This window comes from Pithys albifrons, chromosome 11 (assembly GCF_047495875.1).
Source record: "Pithys albifrons albifrons isolate INPA30051 chromosome 11, PitAlb_v1, whole genome shotgun sequence".
Taxonomy (NCBI): domain Eukaryota; kingdom Metazoa; phylum Chordata; class Aves; order Passeriformes; family Thamnophilidae; genus Pithys; species Pithys albifrons.
Genome location: NC_092468.1, coordinates 18,072,957 through 18,086,076, shown reverse-complemented (window position 1 = coordinate 18,086,076; position 13,120 = coordinate 18,072,957). Strand labels below are relative to the sequence as shown.

General features: G+C 40.7%; 1 protein-coding gene across 1 annotated transcript; it reads right to left on the bottom strand.

Moving 5' to 3' along the window:
• Positions 1-101: 101 nt before the first annotated feature.
• On the bottom strand, positions 102-7,108 carry AHSG (alpha 2-HS glycoprotein). Its single transcript, XM_071566677.1, has 7 exons — positions 6,820-7,108; positions 5,374-5,484; positions 4,079-4,163; positions 3,067-3,230; positions 2,670-2,783; positions 1,587-1,667; positions 102-726 (listed from the first exon to the last, which is right to left on the bottom strand). Exons 1-7 carry the CDS (start codon positions 7,021-7,023, stop codon positions 451-453), a joined length of 1,035 nt encoding a protein of 344 aa, XP_071422778.1. The 5' UTR covers positions 7,024-7,108; the 3' UTR covers positions 102-450.
• Between the last annotated feature and the right edge of the window lie 6,012 nt (positions 7,109-13,120).

Here is a 13,120-nt window from a genome sequence, read left to right as displayed (position 1 = left end):
GAGAAGTGCAGGAGCTTACTGTTTTTGAAATCAAGCCCAGAATATGACTCATAATGCTGTGAAGGAGACACTTCACAACTAAATGAAAATATATACAGATAGAAGGTACCAAAGCATTGAACATTTTATTGTGAAGCACTAACCTTTTGGGGTAGTGTTTCTATCACAAAGCTACAACTGTTGTATAGTTCTTCCAACAGTTTCATTGAATAATATTTTCTGTATTTTAACTAGAGAATCCCTGTATGTAGAGAAAACTACTGCTATATATTGAAATCACCTATATTTTGGAGCAGTTCTTTGCAAGATCCTGGCCAGGCTCTGCTTTCTGGAGGGTAAAGCTCACTTGGGCTGAGTCAAGTGTTCTCACCTATTGTTGTAGTCTGTGTGTTGATGTTGCTGCTGCTCAGCAATCCTTCAATAAGCTGTATTTCATGTCTGTAGCACAGCCTAGATATCAAAATGGCGAATCTTCCCAGGGCATGGAGGAGGAGGAGGCACAAAGCCAACTGGGCGAGCTACTTTGTCATGCTGAGCAGCCTCTGCAACTGCTCTCTTTGCTACAGGTTTTGCTGATAGCTTGGAACGAAGAATTTCTGAAGAGCTGGATTCAGATGCAAGAGGGTTATGGTGGGAAAACCCGAGATTATGGTTTGTGAAGCCTACAGCACTGGGTGGCAGTCCTGCTGATGTATCTTGACCTGGGTGAGCATAGGTGACTCCAGGCTGGAAAAGAAAAGCAGTTTGTGTTTCTTTTCAGTGACTTGGGGTTTATGACATACAGGTCATTGATATCTTACTAAGTAACCTGTTCCTAACTAGCTGTAGGCTTCCAACCCAGGTACAAATGTTCCTGATCACCACAGAGGTCTGATTTGCATTTGAACATATACACAGAAGCCCATGAACACATTTTTTATAACCAGTGGATCATTAGCACCAAATTCTGTGCTATATGAACTTTCAGGGCCACCTGCACAGCTGGAGAAACTTCAAGACCAGCTGTCTCATTCTTTCTTTCATTTACCTCCTAGATAGCTAATTACTATTGAGTTACCCAGAGCTCTGGTTTGTAGGAAGCATTCAACCACCACCTAGTCGTTCTCAGACCAAATGTAGGCTAAAATACCTGCAGAGCAGTCAGGCCAAGTGCAAATGTTTCCTTCCCCTTGCCATAGCAGTGCAGGTCAGTGTCCCTGAATTCAGTCATGTCTGAGGACTACTAAGAGCCCCCAGTTGATTTCATCTACCACAATACTCATTTCTGTTTCACATTTATCTGCCCCATCCCTCTAGCTGAGCGGAGTTTGGTTCCCTTTACCCTACTAGACATGTGAATCTCCCAGATGGTCAGAAGGACAAACTGTCAAACATGGATGGCAGAGGGAACATTATTCTCAGCACAGAAATCCACAGGACAGTCAGGAGTTACCTTACCTTGGTTTTTAGGATACAAAGTTAAACTCAAATTATCATAGATAGCTAATGCAGTCTCCAGTGAAAGAAGTAAACTGAGGGTGATGGGTAGTAACAGTACTAGTAGGCTGGAATACTCTGGAAAGCAAGAAAGTATCTGGAGTTGGTACCTGATGTCCGTACAACTGGCAGTCCACATTAAGGTCCTGTTTGGGAAGTTTTACCATTGTTCCTGTGCAGAAACCAAAATTCTGGCAAAGCAGAACATAGTCAAGAGAAAATAGTTAGAAAATAGACAGGGCCTGCATTGAAATTTTTAATTTCAGTGCATTTAGAAATGGCTCCATGTTCCCACATCTTATCTGAGTAGTAAAGTGCTTGCTTTTTAGCCTATTGGGCTCAAAAGTCAAGCTCTTTAAATGCATAAATAAGCAGCAAATAAGTGAAACTCCTGTATTCTTCTAGAGTATGCTCCTTTGTATCTCTGGATATGTGTGTGTGTGTGTGTGTGGCTCAGCTTTGCGAACGAAGATTTGGGAAGGGCTGTCCCCACGTGGGTGTGCCCTTCCAGCCTGCCTGGCATTTCCCAGGAGGTCTCCCATCCAAATACTAATCCGAGTCTGACCCTGCTTAGCTTCCGAGATCTGACAGGATCAGATGTCAGGGAGGCATTTAACTGCCCTCTGGATATGAGGGAGGGAAAGAGTATGTAATAATCTAGATAAAAATCTCCCACCCACTAAAACTGCCTAGGACTCAATTACATCAGAAACACAAGAATTTTAACATTATAAATATACACTAGATTTCTCAAGAGTCTATATATCTGAACAAAGCCCATTGACAGCACTGGAACTGTAGGCAGGGCAAACAGTCTGCCTTTTTTTTTTATGTGTTTGTGTGCTGTTCAGTATGAACAGCCTAATTTTCTCAGGTGCTCATGTGAAGAAGAGGAAACAAAAATATATATTCTGTTGATTAAAATCATTCTGTCTTAAGGACACTTTGGTCCTCAAGCCTTTTTCAAATATATCCAAATCCATCAGGATTCAGTCCAGGTACCTCAGAAAAGAGAAAGTTGGGATACAGCTTTAGGATTGATATATTGAAAAGCATATCATGATGGTATGCATCTCTAGCACTTTGATCCCCACAGGGGTCTATTCCTGCTGAAGTGCAAGCTCATCCCAGCGTGATGCTGCTTTTCTGCCTCTGAGCTGTGGAGAGGGGGCCTGATGTGCTGGCATACTCACAGACTGATCCTCAGGCAGCAGCTGACAAGCCCCCACATCGACTTTCGCTTCTTCTGCAGAGCAGTTCGTGGCACCGACAGCAAACTCAACAGCAACAATATGCGCAGGGTGATACTGATAAAACAGGAAAATTGTTTAACTGGCTTTGCACTGTGAAACTGCAGAGCTGCCAAGGAAAGATAAAAGGCAAATACTGTGTCTTCATCTCCCGCTGGAGCAAAAGGGAATCCTGTGGCTAAAATGACACAAAATACTTGGAAAATTAAAAGCAAATCAGTAGGAAAATTAGAGCAAGCAAACTGAATCTGTTTGCAAACCTAACTAGTTATCAGTGCATAGTTGCTACAGATGAAATATTCTGTTTACATGGCAGGCCAGACATAGTTCTAGCAATTACCTGTATTCTCCCTCTTCCGATCTCAAGGAGTCTGAGGTAAGGACCAGTGGTTTTGCTGTTGAAGTCATTGAGTGCAGCTGACACTGTTTCTAACACCTCAGTGTTGTTCAAACTTGCCAGCAGTGGACAGTCAGGGCAGATTCGGTGAATGTCTTCACTTGAGTCTGCAGGAGGAACCCAACAGATTATGTTTTGATCAGATTGTAAATTGTTTTGAAAGGCATTATAGACCTATTCAGTCACATGAAACACTGTTTCATGGTCTGTCCCAAATTACAGTGGCAGGAATTTTTGCAGTGCAGGCTGTAGATGGCAGTGTGTCACACGACTTGACTGTTCAAATCTTTCTGCAAGGAAAAGTGATATGGACTTCAATAGCACATTTTGGATGTTTTTAGTAAATTCTCTTTCTGGAAAGCTGCCTATGACACCAATGAAAAGGTGCTTCAGCTCACACTAGGAATGGTGGAAAAAGTTTAGTATATTGGAGTTGTGTTTGTATGAGTGTGTTATTTCTTTCAGTCACCAGTTTCGAAAGTAGTACACAAGATATTTCAGACAGAGCAAAGAGATCTCATACTGAGCATGCAGAATAGACGTTCTGCTTTCCCATGGCAGTATTGAAAATGCTGGGTTTAGTAAATAAGCTGCACCTGCCAGAGGGGTTCCAATGATCAACAAGCTCAAATAAACTCAGACCAACAAGGAATCATATTCTTAAGGTTAAACTTCTGAGTGAAAAGACTCAGGACAAGCAATCTCTAGGTCAACTCCAGGACCCACTGCACAGTTAGTCTTACAGTATCTTAATTGTTATAGTAAAGAGAAGCAAAGACAGTGGGTTTGTAGCTGAATGAAATCAGAAAAGAGGGGGAAATTATGTTCAAAACATCTGCATTTAAAAAAAACCATTAACTGTCATCCTTTGTGCCATTTTTGTGCCATATTTATAACCAGCCTCTGGATTTATACTCCAGCCTCTGGATTTAAACCTACAGAGCAAAGCCTTTACCTGCATGTGAGTGACATTTGCTAGCAAGTACAGATATTGTCCCATCCAGCTTCTGCAATTTGACATCACAATCACCCTCAACTGCCTAGAGAGAGACAAAAATCAAAGGGTTACATCGTTCAAATAAATCAGATTTTCTGAAAAGAGCAACTGAATTCAAAAGAACAGATCCTGGCCGAGCATTCCTGGCAACATTGGTCTGATTGCAAAGGCACTGCTAGGCATGTCCTTATGTCTGTGATTTTGTAAAAGGCAGATCAGATCTACAAAATTCAGATCTAAATTTGGGTCTCAAAAGTATCAGAAGTGCCAGGGTAGGCAGTTTATGGGCCTTTAGTACAGGCTCCTTTCTCATAAAGAGCAAAGAATATGAATAGTTATGAATTAAGACCTTCTGCAGAGCTGTTTGATAACATTCTCACTAATCTCTGCTGGTCAGTGGCCATGGTAACAGCAGAGTGTGCTGCCTTGTGCGAGCTGGCTCACACGCTACATGATCCAGCAGGGAGGAGATGTCAAAGGCAAAGCTGGAGTCACTGGGAAAAGGGAACAGTTAGAGTTACCTCCCCCCAGATGGAAAATAGGATCCAAACCCTGATGAATACAGGGGTGGATCATGATTCATATTTAGTGAGCTCTGTGAATTGGGCCCCTTTCTAGAAACAGCAGGCTTAAATTGTCACTTGCTTGGAAATCAGAGCTGCCTGTGCTCAGACAACACTTCCGCTGCTGTGGTCAGGGAAAGCTTCTCAAAGCTGTGTCACACTCACATAAGAACAAAGTATTTGAGGCCAGTAAATTCCACCTAAGCATTACTTTGAAGGCAGAGCCCTATCTGAAGGGAATAGCTCTTCTGCAGTCTCAGCTAGGACTAGATGGCCAGAATTGGTGGAGTTTCACTAGGTAACACCCCCCATGTAGGCAAGAGAAGGTTATTTTTTGCACAGATTCACAATGGTTTACAGTTTGCAAGGAGGCACTGACATCTGGGCTGACAATGGGGAACTGAATCTGGAGCCCCTCAGAACCCCATGGCATTCATGGACTGTATAGGGGATGTTATGTTGATAGTGATCTGTCCTCTTCACATAACAGGACATCAAAGAAATCCAGGAGCAAAATCCTTCATGACACGAAAGCAACGAAATCAGCAAGGAGGTTACAAGGAGGTTATAACTGTTCCAGTGACAAAACATTTGCCTGGGAATCTGATTAGTGATAGTCTGGCCTCTGGCATCAACATACTGAACATGCACCTTCGGGACCCAGCTAGGAATGAGTGTTTGGGTACTCACATGTTCCATGAAGCTCCTCACTGTGCAATTTGCAACAGGTGTAGGGCTGAGAATAGGGCACGTGGTCTCTAATAAATCAAGTTCCATAAACATGATGTCATTATTCGGCCCCTGGAAGAAAAAACAAAACCAAACCCAGGAATTGTTGTAATTACTTCACAAAACATCACCACATTTCTTCCCTGGGGCTGTGCTGAGGTCTCTGTTGCTGGCTGTCATGGGTAGCTCAAGGCATACACTGGAGTTACGGAAGAGGTCCTTACTATTTAAGTTCATAAAAAAAACAGGACTCCATATCTGGAGTAAGTCAAGATAATCACACTTATTTTTTTCTATCTAATACAGAACAGGCCCATAAATTTTGAAAGTCCAGCCTGTGTATAGTGGGCCAGTTCTCTTAAGTTAACTTATTTTGTTGGTTAGTTTAAAAAAATTAACAGCTGTCTTTTTGACGAAAAAACTTCATGTTTCTATAACGGGATACCAAATAAACACTGGTGCACATTGACCTGTCTCATTTGGTCTATTGGGATTACACTGAACTGCATCAGCTAAGTTCCAATATTCCTTTTGTTTTATGGGCTGCAGGATCTTTTATGGCTTTTTCTGAACCTTTGCAACTATGACATAAGACATGGTTCCCTGTGTTCCCTAGCTCTGAGTTTGATTCTGTGATTTGATTCATAAGTGATTCCGTTTAAACCAATGAAATTACTTTAGTGTAAAAGTATTAATATAAGCAAAGCAGTGTCACCAGTGTTTCTGTGTGGGTAACTGGGCACACTTCTAAGCTCATTTATGTCTGTTTTCGTCTTTTCTAAATGACTTTGGTATTTTCTCTCACGTAACAAGTAGAAAACAGCTGTGGAGTTTCATTCATGTTAATATTTGGGACCATTTTCAAAATTTTGAAGAAGCAAATGTTCTGAATCAGTGCATACATTGTACTCATGACCATTGTTTCTAGATGCCTACAATGATGGCAATAGATCCTAGTGAAAATAAGCCGCAGTTATTTCCATTAGATAAAATTAATGCCCACTACAAAATCATTAATAGCACTGAGTTATGACAGGTATGAATTTATCCAGTAAATAATTGCCTGCATCTCAAAGATTATCCTCAGTTTTTCTCCAGATTAGCTACTGGGCTCATGAATCAGCACTTGGGAATGATCTGCCCTAGCAAACGTGCTGCATTTGTAAACCGACCCCATTGCACAAAAACATCTGAACATTTCTCTCTCCCTCTCTGTTCTGCTCTTTGAGATATACATTCTGGTGACCTGGATTCTCCACTGCTACCCGGTGGCCTTGCCCCATTTAAATCAACAAAGCCGTGCTGATTTCCCCACGTGAGGATACAGCCCTTGGCAAATCCCTGTACTGGTCATTTCCGAGCGTCCCCTGGTTAACGCAGCGCTCTGCCTGCAAGCTCCTCACTTACCTGCGGTACCACACGGACATCCTCGATTCTGTTTAAGGCAAACTTGTATCCATGATGACTGTGGCCGTTAATATAATTCACAGCAACTTCAGCCGCTGCTTCAGATTCTGGGTCATCACAGCCCAAGGGAGCAGGGGGAGCTGCTGGTACAGCTTTGTGAATTGGAAGCTGAACAAGCAGTATTAAAGCTATTAGTGCCTTCATGGCACCCGAGGAAAACTGATCCCTTTCAGAAGTAAAGATCTAAGAATACTGTTCAGGTGGTAGCTAGGTAGTGAGAACTGTGGCCTCGTTTATATAGTACATACCACAGACTTTACATGAGCACATGGCTGATATTTGTCCCAGTTCCAAGAAGCATTGCAAACAACAAAAGAGAAAAGTAAATGTTAGGACATCCAGCTGACTGATTAATATTGGCCAAAGTAAATTTTATCAGGTAGGATATTGCGAAGTCTGCTAAAAATGCTTAAGAGGAAGGATCAGCAAAAATGTAACACAATTTTTAGGCACTCTTCTACCAACCAAATAATGTCCATGTAAGAGGAGTATGATCCCTCCTGTTAAATGTGTAGAGATGCTAGCACTAATTAAGCTTTCTTGTAAGCAAGGACACATTCTGTTGGGGCCCAAATCTCACCAGACACCAGAGTAAATTGTGAAATCAGTAACGTGATAAATTAGAAAATGGAATTTGAAATAGTTCTGAGGACCAGTTATTCTACAGTAACTGTAATTGTATAGCAACTTTTGCTACTGAATTTACTTGGAATAGGAAATGAGATGTAGTTTGTAAAGCCATTATGGACAGCCCTTCCCAAATCTTCGTTCGCGAAGCCGAGGCACACACACACACACACACCAGCTCTTTCTTTCTCGGAATAATCTGAATATGTCCAGTAGTTCTTGAAGTTTTATTTTGCAAAGCAGGCATCTTGTAGAAATGTTTCTGGAATATGTTGTACAGATTTGAGGATTTGTCAGAAGATCCTAAAGAGCACAAAAGTGTTTTAAGGAGAATGTAGATGAAAATTACCTGCTTAAAGGCTCAGGAATGCTGGATCCTCACTTATATTTACATTCACAGTGTACATGTTTGCAAAACAGTGACTGCATAAGAAAAATGTTCTATGTAGCAGAATATAGTTTCTATGATGTGTCCAGCATTCAAAATCTTTCATTTAAGCTGAGATGACTTTGGCTAGATAGATTCTAGTGAGACAGACTCTATGTCAACCAGCAGAAATATTTTTCCTGCAGGGATTTCAGAGTAGATTTCTGTGATCCATTTTATGGCAGTGATCAGGCTGCAGAATAGTAAAGGTTCCTTCTGGCTCTAAAATATCTGAACCTCTGTTGCAATTTTTAAAGAACTGAGGACCTAGCTGCAGATTTGAGATGAATAGAAGGACTTTGACATAGAAGTTTTCACTTAAGGTAAGTATTTCTTAGCTTGCACAACACTGTGAGAGAAGCTAAAAGTTTTGGGAAAAGAAGCAGTCCTGAGTCATGCCTCTCTTTTCTAAAATCTGGAAATACAGAAAACAGTATAAATAGAAATGGTTCAGTTGGACAGATTAAGTGATGAAGAAAGAGAATTGGAAAAGACTAAAAAGATTGAATTATTTGCTTCAGTTATGTGGGATGAGGTGCTTTTTGGATGCTACAATTTTCATTTTGAAGAGATTCCTGGGAAAATGAAAGGCTTTTCCTCTCTTGTGTTAAAAAATTGGCCTGAGCATGATTTGTTTCTTCCCCTCACTTGAAGCAGGTGTTGTTTGGCATTTGTTCTGTTCTGTGGATGATCATTTGTCTTCCTGACTTTGGCCTAGAACACTTAAAAGATGAAGGCTTGGTGTCCCAAACACACACTCTGAGTGTTTCTTGTGGGTATCTTTTGAATCACAAATTTATTTAGAAAGAGTATTTTACTCTCTATTTATAATCCACAGTTCAGTTTCTAACCTGTAAATCTTTTCATTTCCTTTTTTCTCTTTTGGTATGAAACATTGAGGTAAACTTCCAACAGGTGTAGATTGAAATTGTTTTTCACTTGAGTTACATAAAATTATCTCAGTGAAGGACTTGGACCATTATTTATAAATTTAGTGTGGTCATTACTCAGTTTTCTAGGCTGCATATTCTCTACTTCAGAGTTGCAAATACTGTAGAATGTATAACATCTCTGCATTCAAGCTCTACATATGCCTAAATATAATATATAACCCAGTTCAGTCAACTTCAGTTTCCATTTTCAAAGAACAACTTAAAACCTCAAATAGCAAATGGGATTTATTATCTTCTTTCTTCCCTCTTCATTGTCACTCACATTCAGTATTCCATTTACCAAGCAGGACAAAAAGGAAATACTTTGAAGCCTGCTGTAGCTCTTGGTTTCTCTATAGGCTTACTCAAGCCCTTCCCCTCTTAGTGACCGTATGAACTTTCTTTGCTGGCATGCAGAGATCAGAAATGTGCCCACATGATTATTAATGCTCATGGAATGTTTGCATCTGGCAGGTTTTGGGTGACCTGCAATATTAAGAGGAAATTTGTATTTGAGTTTTATGTTTGGGAAGGGAGTTTGAAAGTGCAGTCAGGTAGTTTGGCTACAGGTAATATTGCAACGGAACCTTTCATCTTTTGTGTACAGATTGACAGAGATCTGCCTGATTATTCCCTCTGAGATTGCTGAAGTCAGTTTCCTCTAGGCCTGTGTCTCAACACAACTGGCCTTTTTTATGCACCCTCAATCAAAAGGCAATAATTGCAAGGATAACTTCTCATTGAACTCAGTGCAGATCTATTCTCTCTCTTTTATGTCCAAGGCACAGTAAAAAGTTGTCCTTTAGTAATGTCTGCAAATAGTTGTTACAGCACAAGAAATTCAATTGAATTTCATGGGTCCCAGGATAGAATGTGCCATCTCAACCCCAGTGAAGTTACCAAGTGTTTCACAGAATCACAATGTCACAGAATGGTTGACTTTGGAAGAGACATCTGGGAGTCACCTTGTGCAACCCCACTGCACAAGCAGAGCCACATTGAGACATGCCCCAAATCATGTCCTGGTGGTTTTTTCATATATCCAAGTAAGGTGACTCCACAACCTCCCTGGGCAACCTGTGCCCATGCTTGGTCACCCTCACAGTAAGGTTTGTTTCTTGATGTTCAGACAGAACCTTCTATTTCAGTTTGTGTTCATTGCTCCCTGTCTTGTCACAGGGTATCACCATCCTCTTTCCACCCTCCCTTCAAGGATTTATTTTGATTAAGATCCCCTAAACTCTTTTCTTCTCTGCACTAAATAGTCCCAGCTGTCTCAGCCTTCCCACTTAGGAGGGATGCTCCAGGATTTCAGACTTCTTTTCGAACTTCATGAGGTTCCTGTCAGCCCAGTTCTCCAGCCTGTCATGGTCCCTCTGCAAGGCAGCACAACCCTCTGGCATACCAGTCACTTCTCCCAGTTTTGTGTCATCTACAAACTTGCTCAACATCCAGATCATGAATGAAGATGTTAAACAGGACTGGATCCCAGTATTGCCTGCTGGGGTGCACCACTAATTACTGGCCTCCAACTACACTTTGTGGCACTGATCAGCACCCTCTGGGCCCAGCCTTTAGCCAGTTTTCAATCCACCTTAATCCACCTTTCACATCAGTGGTGTTAGACTTTGGTCCCAGTGAATTAGGTTGCCTGAGAGACTTGACAAGGCTTCACTGTGATGGAAGCAGAACAAGCTGGGTTTACTGCCCTTGTTATATAAAATACAATATTGATTCTATGCTCAAGAATTGAGGCTCCACTGAATCTCAGTTCTTAATAATTTATATAAACCACAATGGAAAGGTGAGTTGATGGGGATTCTTTTTTTACTTTCTCTCTCTTTTTTTGGTTGGATGCTTAGAATGAGTAGTGATGATTGGAAACTTGCTGCCCCTGCTCAACCTCATCTGGTAGAAAAGCAAAGAACTACTTCCATAGATGTCAAATTGACACTACCTGAGCTTAAAATTCAAACAAATTAACCAAGCAAACAGATAAATACCATCTTTTTAAAGCTTCAGATCAAAGTTAAACACTTGTGGGAATTTCTGAGGCTCTCCTTTCAGATTACTAAAATGTCATTTTTTGGTAAAGCAGACAGAACTGGTCCAATTCTCTGCACCACATCAAAAGATGCATTTCAGAGCAGTCAGGCATTGTACAGTACTGCAAAACTTAATCACCTTTTGCTTTACACTTGATTAAGTACATTACTTTTGGATCATAGAGTTCACAAGATATTGGAACATCAGGTCTGTCTTCTATATAGCCATCACCTACTCAGAAACCTGCACGTGAAGGCAAGAAAATGTCTGCAGGGAAAATGTCAGGTAGTTAAAGTCACCAGTCTTGTCAAGGCAGCATATTGCTTCCTTAAATGACAGTATAATCAGCATTTAAAAATAAAGTGTGTGAAAACCCACAGAGGTCTGAGAAAAATCTCAAGACAAATTAGACTAATTGATATGCATAGTCTTATTGGCCCCTTTCCACTACAAGGGCAAATCTTCAGCAGATGTAAGTTGGCTTAGAATCACTTCATCCAGGTCCCCCAGTGTCCCTATACCAGGAATTTCAGGCTGCACAAAAACTGTGAGGTCTGAACAGTTTTACCAGATTGTAACAGTAGAACATTACATGTTAATTTATTTCCTTTTATTAAATATGAGAGTCTTTAAGAGAAGAAAGGCTGACCATATGCACTGCTTTGCTGTAGTATTTGCAGCTGGGAAAGATTAGCTCAGTTGGTTAGAGTGTGCTGCTAATAAAGCCAAGGCTGTGGATTTGATCTCTGTATGGGCCATTCGCTTAAGAGCTTAACTTGATGATCCTTGTTAGTCCCTTCCAACTCAGAATATTCTGTGATTCTGTGAATTTCTTACTGTGAGAAATAAAGTGTGCAGACATAGCATCCAATTTGGGAGCCTCTAGTTTTGAGTGCACAGCTAGAGATTCCTTTTCACTCAACTTTGCTGATCTCAATCTCTTAATCTCTATTTTCTTTAAACTGTAAAATGGAAATACCTATTTTCTATTTTAGTTCTGTGGTCTGAAATAACTCACTGAATTTTGTTAAAAGTTTTGATATCACTGGATAGAAGGACCTATCCAAACATTAGAGGAATCTAAGAGTCAGGCAAACCAGATGCCTGTCCATAAAACTTCAGGGATTCCTGGACATGCCAGAAATGTCACAGGATTGAGAGGGTTGAAATGTGGTCTCCCAGATTTAGTATTGATTATTTCAGTGAAACTTCCTATTTGCTAGAGTTTCTTTTCCAAAACTGCACTGCTTTTATTTTTCTTTTCCTTTGAAAGAGCATAAAAAGTTGTCAAGAATTTTGATATTTTTACTAAAATGGAAAATTTAATTTTTGACCAGCTCTCACAGACAAAGCCAAGCAAGTTATTTCTGTTCTGTTCTCTCTTGTTCTATTTTGCTCTTCTATTGTCTATGCCACTGAAATACTTGAGTGCCTTCCAGAAGTACATCAACTGACAAAACTTAGCATTTGTTACATGAAAGTCTATTCTCCTTCTCTTCCCAGTGGGAAGATTATATAAGATGTTTTGTCTTAGTGAAGTTTTTGATTGATTTAAATTTTCTTCCCCATTTCCGCATTTTCCCTGCTCTGTGTTTTGATGTTGCAATCAGTAACAAGAGCAGTTTTATGAGTTGAGGTTTTCAAGCCCTTGATTGACTTACTCTGTGTTATTCTGACCTGGTATGGGAGACCCCCCCCTTCCTAAATTTGTTATAGTTTTTCACCCTTTTATCGAGGTCAAAGTTATTTATGTTGCCATGCAACTCTTAACAGTGGGATATTTTTGCTTCAGCCCTGCAGGGATGTCATGGTTCTCTCCGTGTCATGCCTGTGCAATTTGATGGGTGTGGGAAAGCTGTGTTGGAGATGGATAGGTGGCAACTGTGAAATCAGAGATTAGCAGCTACGGAAGTGGGTTTTTGGCTTTATGTCCTTATGGTACGGTTTGGTGTTCCAGCTTATGTGGGTGCTCCCTGTGATCGTTGCTTCATATCGTAACCTAGAACAAATAAAGCAAGATACCTGGGAAGAGACTGCAGAGCTGAGCAGCAGGAGCAAGCAGTGCATCAGAGAGCAGAAACCAAGTATTTCACATTGAGTAAACAGACACCCTGCAGTCAGACTGACCTCTCCTCATCTTCATGAACAGCATGTCAAGCTAAGTGAATTAAAACTCCACTCACTATGAGAACCAGTGACTGTCCTGGCA

Excerpts from the sequence above, each read along its gene's own strand:
- AHSG (XM_071566677.1), bottom strand. The coding sequence starts at position 7,023 with ATGAAGGCACTAATAGCTTTAATACTGCTTGTTCAGCTTCCAATTCAC. Across the intron at positions 3,231-4,078 it reads CAAATGTCACTCACATGCAG|ACTCAAGTGAAGACATTCAC; the intron begins GTAAAGGCTTTG and ends TTCCTCCTGCAG. Across the intron at positions 727-1,586 it reads GCCAGTTGTACGGACATCAG|CCTGGAGTCACCTATGCTCA; the intron begins GTACCAACTCCA and ends TTTCTTTTCCAG.